Source organism: Fundulus heteroclitus, unplaced genomic scaffold (genome assembly GCF_011125445.2).
Source record: "Fundulus heteroclitus isolate FHET01 unplaced genomic scaffold, MU-UCD_Fhet_4.1 scaffold_46, whole genome shotgun sequence".
NCBI classification, from domain to species: Eukaryota; Metazoa; Chordata; class Actinopteri; order Cyprinodontiformes; family Fundulidae; genus Fundulus; species Fundulus heteroclitus.
This window is the reverse complement of record NW_023396879.1, coordinates 2,641,230-2,650,929: the sequence shown is the minus strand read 5'-3', so window position 1 is coordinate 2,650,929 and position 9,700 is coordinate 2,641,230. Positions and strand designations below refer to the sequence as shown.

At 54.8% G+C, this 9,700-nt stretch overlaps 2 protein-coding genes across 3 annotated transcripts in view; one reads left to right on the top strand and one right to left on the bottom strand.

Annotated features, from left to right (window-relative positions):
- Nucleotides 1–126: 126 nt before the first annotated feature.
- map1sa (microtubule-associated protein 1Sa) lies at nucleotides 127–9,061 on the bottom strand. Its single transcript, XM_036131790.1, has 5 exons — nucleotides 8,828–9,061; nucleotides 7,610–7,711; nucleotides 6,613–6,695; nucleotides 3,248–3,388; nucleotides 127–3,123 (listed from the first exon to the last, which is right to left on the bottom strand). The coding sequence occupies exons 1-5, from the start codon at nucleotides 8,958–8,960 to the stop codon at nucleotides 142–144; spliced, it is 3,441 nt and encodes a 1,146-aa protein (XP_035987683.1). The 5' UTR covers nucleotides 8,961–9,061; the 3' UTR covers nucleotides 127–141.
- Nucleotides 9,058–9,700, top strand: part of trmt13 (tRNA methyltransferase 13 homolog) — a 7,952-nt gene continuing 7,309 nt past the window's right edge. For both annotated transcript variants that reach the window (XM_036131793.1, XM_036131792.1), the window contains exon 1: nucleotides 9,058–9,700. This exon is cut by the window's right edge and continues 293 nt beyond it. The gene's annotated coding sequence lies outside the window, so the exon portion shown is untranslated.

The window sequence follows — 9,700 nt, the reverse complement described above, 5'->3', positions numbered from 1 at the left end:
AGCAGCAGGAGTGGAGTTTCTCAGCAGCGATGGACTGTTGACTAAATAGTGTTTTTCCGATTTTAACCACTAGGTGTCATTATTGCTCCTTTAAATAGTTAAAAATCTGCAGAATGTGTCAGATTTTATTCCAATTAATTATCAGAATAATCGCTCTAGATCCAATCTGGTTGCTGTAATTAGGGAACCTGAGAACTCTGAGGTCAGATTAATGCGTTGGGGTTTCTGGACCCGACTGAAGCTAAGAACCGTTGGCCTACCTGTCGACCGCGGTCTGGTGGCGCCGCCTTTGGATCCGGGGGCCAGACTTCGTGATGAAGGCTTGGGGTCGAGGCTGGTCTTCAGAGACCCGGTGGAACTGGCTTTGGACCTGGCGCCCTGGCTGCTTCCTGACGCCGTTCTCTGCAGCGGTTTCTTCCGGGCGGCGCCGGGCTTCGGGCTCTTGTCGATGTCGGGGTCGGTCATGCAGGCGCCGCGCTGGAGGGGCAGCGGGGGCAGGTCTTTGAGCGGGGCGGGGGGCGGGTCTTTAACCGGGTGGGGGGGCGGGTCTTTGAGCGGGGCGGGGGGCAGGTCTTTAACCGGGTGGGGGGGCGGGTCGTGGGGGGAGAGCAGACCCGGGAGGACGAGGCTGGAGTCGTCGTCAGAGTCCAGGTCGGCGCTGATGGAGGGGCAGTCCTCGGTGCTGGGGGGGACGTCGCTGATGGACGTGGGCGGGGTCTCCTGGCTGCTGCTGTTTGGGTTGTGGGAGGGGTCCGACGGGTCCGGGGAGGTGCCGGGGCCCGTTTGGTGGTTCTGTGAGGTTCTGGCGTGCTGGAACTCACAGGGGGACACCAGGCAGAGGTCCACATCGTGGGGAACATCAGAGGAGGACACCTCGTGGACGTCCTCCCTGGATCCACAGCGTCCGTTCTGGGTGGCCCGGCCGGGAAGAACCGGGCCGGCGCCGCAGTCCGCGATGCGTTGCTTGGTGCCGACCTTCTCCGAGGAGACAGAGAGGGAGCAGTCGAGCTCTGTGGAGTGGGGGGAGCCCACCTGGGCGGGCATGGAGGTGATGGTGGGGGAGGAGTCCCTGACGGGGCTGAGGAGGCTGGAGCGTTTGTCCTGAGAGGAGCTGAGGTCCGAGGTCCGACACGACCCGGCCTGGTGGTAATCCTCGAAGCCCAGACTGGAGCCTGCGGCGCCGAGGCTGCCGTCCTCAGGAGACGGATGGAAGGGCGTGTGGCCGGCGCTGTTTGGGGCCGAGTCTGCAGGAGACGCCGGCTCCAGGCTCTTCTCCTCGCCCCCCCCTCCGGGCCAAGGCTCGGGGGTGAGGTCAAAGTTTACACTCAGCTCTGCTTTGGGCGACTTCCTGAGACGTGAGGCGGTTCTGACCCGATCCTGGTCGGCCTCCACGCAGCGGAACCTCTCCGGACTCTCTGACACCTGCTTCTCCGTAGGCTCCTGGTTTCCGTTGGCGTCTTCCAGACCAGGTGTGCCAGGCTCACCTGTCCGGTCTGCAGGCGCCGCCATCTTGGAACCCGTCTTCCCTTTTGGTTCCTTGTTGAAAGAGTTTCTCTTGGGAAGCGTCCCGTCCTTCTTTACACTGCCGGGTCTCCCTGAAGCTTTCCTTTGGTCTGGAGCTGAGGAAGTTGTTCCTCCGGCTTTCTTTAATTCTTTAATCGGTAACTTTGCTGCTTTCTTCTCCTCGCTCTTTCCCTCCTTCTTGGCGTCTTTCTTTGGTTCTGCTTTAGCCTCTTTCTTGGTCCTCAGACTCTGAATGTCCTTCTTTGCAGCGTCTGTCTTCTTCTCTGTGAGCTCCTCCTTCTTCCCAGCAGACACCTTCTCGTCCTTCTTCACCTCCTTCCTGTCCTCCTTTGACCCGTCCTTCTTTGGATTGAGTTTCTCTGCAGCTTTGGCCGGCTTGGATTTCGGATCGACGTCCTTTACTTTGGTCTTTTCCTCTGCGTCTTTGGGCGGGGCGTCCCCCGCTGCCTTGCTCTTTGTCTTGGGCTCCGGCTTACGCGCTTCGGCCCGTTTGTCTTTTTGTAAGGCGCTGCTGGGTCTCTGCTCTCTGGGCTGCAGACTCTCCCGGCTCTCCTCGCGCTTCAGAGGCTTGCGGGTCTTGGACGCTTCGAGCTCCTCCAGACAAACGCCTGGCTGCCTGAGGAAGTCCAGATGTTGGAGCTTTTCCAGGCCGTCCAGGATCTTGGTCTGGGGCGTGCACCCGGGGAAGAGAACCCGAATGATCTTCTCCTGGGGGCCGGAGGGATGCCAGACCAGCAAGGCACAGATGGACACCAGGCAGGTGAGAGGAAGAGCGCCGCTCCTGGCGCCGTCGGGCCAGAGCTGCAGCAGCGCCTCCAGCTCCTTGCTGCCTCGCACCGGGTTCAGGACGTACAGCTCCAGACGGCCCACGCCCATCTTCTGGAAGAGGATCACGGGTTCTACGGCGGGTCCGGTGGGCCTGCTCAGAGGCCGGGGCCTTATGGCCAGCTTCTGCAGGCTGAGCAGGACGCACGCCGCCTGGTCACAGCTGCGCAGCAGGCTGAGGTCCGCCTCCATGGACGCCAGCCTGTCGGGAGCGTTGAGGAAGACCACTCCCATCTCCGGGGACACCAGGTTCTTCATGGCGTCCTCCTCGGGGCGCGGTCCAGCCGCCCGCTGCTCCTGCTCGGCCACTTTCCTCAGCAGCAGGCTGTTCAGGCCCGGCAGGTTGTCTGCGCCCAGGTGGGTCAGCAGCACCGAGTCGACCCGGTCCAGGTGGCGCACCAGCTTCCAGAAGCAGGCGCGGGGGTCCGAGCCGCCGTTCACCAGGACGTTAAACCCGTTGACGGCGAAGAAGGCGGCGTCGCCCCGCCCCCCGGGGAAGACGTAGCAGCAGGGCCGGGCCAGCTTCAGGAAGCCCACGGTACCGGGCGGCTCCAGCAGGGCGAAGGGCGACTCGGGCTCCAGGGACTCAGACAGGTACTCCGTGAACTCCTGGAGGCCCTCCATCTGCGGCAGCACGGGGCCCGGGTTGACCCGCAGGCTCAGGAACCGCTGCAGGTTCTGCAGCTCCGCGTCCTTCCAAAGACCCAGGTCCGGACAGCTGAGCGTGAGCCGGGCCTGCAGAACCGGGTCGGCCGAACTCAGCAGCTCCCCCACCTGTAAACCCAGAAACATTACTCAGCTTTACTCAGGCGACTTTTAAACATGGCAGACCCAAACCAGCTGGATTAACAACCAACTGGACCTTCAGCCGGTTCCGACCATCAGAACATGTTCTCACCTCTTCATCAGCAAAGATGGCCAACAAGTCTCTGAGGGAGAAGCAGCCCTGCTGCAGGACGAGGTCTCCGCTGCCCTCCACGCACTGACCGGCCAGAACCAGCAGTTTGTGTCGAGACGGGTCGCAGACCAGCCGCTGGACCTGATCCGGGAACCAGAGGGAAAAGAAACGGGCTTTAATGGGCCTCCATGACAGGCAGGGGAAAACAGCAGATCCACTGAAGCTAGGCTACGATCACATCGTGAAGCTAGGCTACGATCACATCGTGAAGCTAGGCTACGATCACATCAGGAAGCTAGGCTACGATCACGTCATGAAGCTAGGCTACGATCACGTCATGAAGCTAGGCTACGATCACATCAGGAAGCTAGGCTACGATCACATCATGAAGCTAGGCTACGATCACGTCATGAAGCTAGGCTACGATCACATCATGAAGCTAGGCTACGATCACATCAGGAAGCTAGGCTACGATCACATCATGAAGCTAGGCTACGATCACATCAGGAAGCTAGGCTACGATCACATCATGAAGCTAGGCTACGATCACATCATGAAGCTAGGCTACGATCACGTCATGAAGCTAGGCTACGATCACGTCATGAAGCTAGGCTACGATCACGTCATGAAGCTAGGCTACGATCACGTCATGAAGCTAGGCTACGATCACGTCATGAAGCTAGGCTACGATCACGTCATGAAGCTAGGCTACGATCATGTCATGAAGCTAGGCTACGATCACGTCATGAAGCTAGGCTACGATCACGTCATGAAGCTAGGCTACGATCACGTCATGAAGCTAGGCTACGATCACATCATGAAGCTAAGCTACGATCACATCAGGAAGCTAGGCTACGATCACATCAGGAAGCTAGGCTACGATCACATCAGGAAGCTAGGCTACGATCACATCGTGAAGCTAGGCTACGATCACATCGTGAAGCTAGGCTACGATCACATCGTGAAGCTAGGCTACGATCACATCATGAAGCTAGGCTACGATCACATCGTGAAGCTAGGCTACGATCACATCGTGAAGCTAGGCTACGATCACATCAGGAAGCTAGGCTACGATCACATCATGAAGCTAGGCTACGATCACATCATGAAGCTAGGCTACGATCACATCAGGAAGCTAGGCTACGATCACATCAGGAAGCTAGGCTACGATCACATCGTGAAGCTAGGCTACGATCACATCGTGAAGCTAGGCTACGATCACATCAGGAAGCTAGGCTACGATCACATCATGAAGCTAGGCTACGATCACATCAGGAAGCTAGGTTACGATCACATCAGGAAGCTAGGCTACGATCACATCATGAAGCTAGGCTACGATCACATCATGAAGCTAGGCTACGATCACATCAGGAAGCTAGGCTACGATCACATCATGAAGCTAGGCTACGATCACATCATGAAGCTAGGCTACGATCACATCGGGAAGCTAGGCTACGATCACATCAGGAAGCTAGGCTACGATCACATCGTGAAGCTAGGCTACGATCACATCGTGAAGCTAGGCTACGATCACATCAGGAAGCTAGGCTACGATCACATCATGAAGCTAGGCTACGATCACATCAGGAAGCTAGGTTACGATCACATCAGGAAGCTAGGCTACGATCACATCATGAAGCTAGGCTACGATCACATCATGAAGCTAGGCTACGATCACATCAGGAAGCTAGGCTACGATCACATCAGGAAGCTAGGCTACGATCACATCGTGAAGCTAGGCTACGATCACATCGTGAAGCTAGGCTACGATCACATCATGAAGCTAGGCTACGATCACATCATGAAGCTAGGCTACGATCACATCAGGAAGCTAGGCTACGATCACATCAGGAAGCTAGGTTACGATCACATCAGGAAGCTAGGCTACGATCACATCGTGAAGCTAGGCTACGATCACATCAGGATGAACCTGCAGCTAGAAACCGAGCGGACCAGGAACCGGGTCAGTCACCTAAAAATGTGCAAAGTGGACCTCTGGCTCTGATATCTGAAGGTCTGAGGAACGAGTCGTTCTGGGGAACCCATCGCAGTCACAAGCGACTTGTTCTGCAGACGATTATCGTGGCGCAAGGAACCAGGATCCCTCTGTGTGTGTGTGTGTGTGTGTGTATAAAAATAAAAATGACAAACCTGCTTCCTCATTCAGTGAAAAACAGCAGTTTGCATCAAATATTTAAATTAAGTGGTCAACTTAATCATAAATATTTTAAAAAGATGTTTTAATTTGTAGTTACCGATCTCTCTTTAAGCTATTTAACTCAGACAATCTGGATGTTGTTAGCGTTCTTTTCATGTTTGTCGTCATTACAGTTGTGGAGTTTGACCCGGCTGGAGTCCCACGGACCGGACTCAAGCAGAAAACTGGACCTGGAGCGCCGGTCCGCTGACGTTCAGAGAAGTGACGGAGAATGTGGAACCGTTCTCATTAATGAAAATAACAACGTAGTGGCTGTGTCAGACATACGTGAACGGAGCGATAAGGAGGACACAGACGCACCCGCCTTGTGTTTTCTATCTTTGTGGGGACTCTCCATTGACTTCCATTCATTTCTACAGGCTAACCCTAACCTACACCTTAGTCCTGACCCCTAACTCTCCACCAGGGCCTCTCCTGCAGGGGGACCAAAGCCTGGTCCCCCTGCAGCCGTCAGTCCCCACAGCACAGTGTTTTTACTGGACAAGGTCCCCACAATGTAACAAATAACAACACACACACACATCCTTGTTTAAAGCCGAAGTGAGGACCGTACCAGAACACACACGTTCCTGTTTAAAGCCAAAGTGAGGACCGTACCAGAACACACACATTCCTGTTTAAAGCCAAAGTGAGGGCCGTACCAGAACACACACATTCCTGTTTAAAGCCAAAGTGAGGACCGTACCAGAACACACACATTCCTGTTTAAAGCCAAAGTGAGGACCGTACCAGAACACACACATTCCTGTTTAAAGCTGAAGTGAGGACCGTACCAGAACACACACATTCCTGTTTAAAGCCGAAGTGAGGACCGTACCAGAACACACACATTCCTGTTTAAAGCCGAAGTGAGGACCGTACCAGAACACACACATTCCTGTTTAAAGCCGAAGTGAGGACCGAACCAGAACACACACATTCCTGTTTAAAGCCGAAGTGAGGACCGTACCAGAACACACACATTCCTGTTTAAAGCTGAAGTGAGGACCGTACCAGAACACACACATTCCTGTTTAAAGCTGAAGTGAGGACCGTACCAGAACACACACATTCCTGTTTAAAGCCGAAGTGAGGACCGTACCAGAACACACACATTCCTGTTTAAAGCCGAAGTGAGGACCACTGAGGAAGACGTCTCGTTTCTCACCTCTGAGCAGACGAAGCTGCGGTCTGGGTTCACCACAACCTGGGTGTCCAGAACCTCTCCCCGGTGCTGGAGAGTCCGCTGACCTGCAGAACCAAGCAGAACCAAGCAGAACCAGACAGAACAGTTAGACAGCGGCGCTGTGAAGCCCGTCTCAGACCGACCAGAACAGGTCCGCTCCGTCAGAACCAGCAGACCGGGTTCTACCGGCTGGAGGCTCCTGACCCGCCGACCTCGCTGACGTTTGCTTTGGATCAGAACCGCTGAGGAGAATCAGCCTGAGCCCACTTCCTCCAGCTTTCATCACTGACATCACGGTGCGTTCACTGAACCTGGGAGTCTGCAGCTCTGGGTCAGATGATGGAAATAATGTGGAAACGGTTCCGCTCCGAACACAGAGTGTTTGTTATCCGGTTATCGGGTCGGTGACAGAACCGTTTAATAGGAGCATCAAGCAGCGGTTGTTGGTTTGGACCGAGCCCATCAGAATCCACATTATTGGACTCATTGATTAAACATCAGCTCATTCCAGGTGGTCTCCAGCTGGTTCTGGTTAGGCTCAGGTTAGTGCCGGTTCTGGTAAACACCAGACCGGGTCAGAGTCAGGCTGAGAACCAGAACCGTGGTGGAACGTCCCTGCAGGCGTCTCAGCAGAGTCTCAGCTGACCGTGTTTATCAGCTTCCACAAGACAAGCGGCTGAGTGTGAAGCTCGACCCGAAGCCCGGCGCTGCCCGGGGAGGACCTGAGGTTCTGCTGGTTCTGGATGCACACAGAGAAGGTTCTGGTCCAGAATAAGGTCCATCTGCACAGGTTTGCACCTGAGGCAGCAGCTGATGGACCATCTGAGCAGAACGGACCTGCTGGAGTTCTACTGGCACCACCTGAAGCATCAGCAGAGCTGGTTCTGATCCGCAGCACTAAGCCCCGCCCACTGAACGCCTCAGGTGAAGCCTCAGGTGAGGCATCACGTCTGCGCACAGGATCTTTGGGGTTGCTCACCTCGGACGTCTTCAGACAGGAAAGCCGAGTGTCTCGACACGAAGAGCTTCAGCTGCTGGTCCAGAACCGGAAGGTCCAGATCCACCTGCCAGCAGCGCACACCTGGAAGAGAAAGGTCACCTGGTCATCATCACGAGCAAAGGTTCTGCACCCTGACATGGTTCTGGACCACAGACAGATCATCACTGTGTGGCTGAACACCTTCAGGGTAACGACTGGTTCTGGTTCTGGTTCTGCTGACCTAAAGGGACACACCTGGACAGGTGTGAAGCCTCAGAGCTCTTTATCTCAGATTCCGGCTCAGCTTTGGACAAACAGAACCGGTCTCTCCTACCCTGATCAGAACCTGAACCTGTCCTCCACCGAGCATTTTTCCACAGAGTGACCCATCTCTGCTGCTCCTATCTTTGACCGACGGCCGTTTCCTGCACAAGCAGGAAGGAAACAGAACTTCCTCTTTCTGTGCTGCAGCAACAGAACTGCACCAGGTTCTACAGAGGCCCAGAACCGCTGCAGCACCAACCCAGAACTTAACCTGACCAGAACCTCTGCGGTGCTGAAACATCGTCACAGGTCCAATCAGAACCACAAAGCCTCACCTGCTGGCAGCTGACAATATAAGTCCTGGAACCTCCTCAGGTACCAGGTGAGTGGACCTGGTACCTGAGGAGGTTCTGATCACACCTCTGAGGAGGTTCTGATCACCATTCCCGTCCACTGAGAGGAGAACCTGGAAGCACCATAGGGTTCTCCAGCAGGAGGCAGGGTTCTCCAGAAGGAGGTGGGTTTCCCTTCTGGACCCAGGGTCCAGGATCCGGTCCGGTACCACCGCTCCTTTCAGCCACCAGAACCAGGTCAGAACCAGCAGCAAACAGGTGAGCCCAGGTAGTGACCCACGTCATCAGTGGCCAATCAGGAACAAACGCGGAGTCCAGTTTGCTGCTCTGAGTGGTTCCGACCCGCCTCGGTTCTGTAACTCAGGGACTCTTCACCCTGCAGAGCCAGCTTCCGGTACCAGCATGCCAGCACACGCGGTTCTGTTACACACGCGGTACCCTCCGCAGTTCTTCACACCGAACCTCAACCCATAAAATCTCGAACCCGTGTCTGAATTAATTCCGCTGTTCGGAACACAGGCGGACTTTGGCTTTTACTTTGAAGGGCCCGCATACTTCCGGCCCAACCACTCGGTTCTTCTGCCCTCGGCGCCCCGCTTACCTGCTTCTATCTGCCGCAGGACGAGTTCCAGCAGCCCGCCGGGCCGCAGCGCGCCCACCACCACCAGCACCGAGTGGTCCGCAGCCGCCGTGGGCCGAGAAGAACCGGGACCGCCGCCCCGCTGCGCCGCCATCACACCAACTGCTGGCCGCCTACGTCATTCCGTACGATGACGCTCAGATCCGCCCGGTTAACGGAGGAGGCGGGAGGAGCGGGTCACAGCCAATCAGAGACAGGCACACCGAAGCGCTGTCCAATCAGAGGAGCGGTTCAGGAGAACTCGCGATCAATAAAGGAAATTTAACCTTAAACATTTTTAAGTACGAACCCGTTTAATATTAAAGTTTTATCACAGTTTAATACAGTAGATAGTTTAATTCTAAAAGTTACTCTAACAAACACAAACTAAATAATAACAGATATTTTCTTTGTTCTACCCTGTTCTGTGCCTTTGTTTTTAATATTTCTGATTCTACTCCACTGTGCGTCTGATCGGCTTGTGTCTGGCTGGAGAACCCATAGAGAACCCACAGAGAACCCATAGAGAACCCACAGAGAACCCAGATAGAACCCATCTGAGCTCCAGGAAGCAAAGGAACACGTGGGACCTATTTTATCTGAGCAAGCCGTCAGAAGGAGCAGAACCCCGCCGAACTTTAAAACATTTAATCTATTGGAGACTTAAGTTTGAAGACGGACATATGAACAGCCATTAATATCTACAGACAGATATAAATAAATAAATAAATAAATAACCAGACATGAAAATATGAAAGTCTAGTAAAAGGCTGGAGTCTCTTCTCACAGGAAGGATTATACAGCGGAGTAACGGGACAGCTGCGCAGAACATAACCGCGCAGGTAGGAAATCACG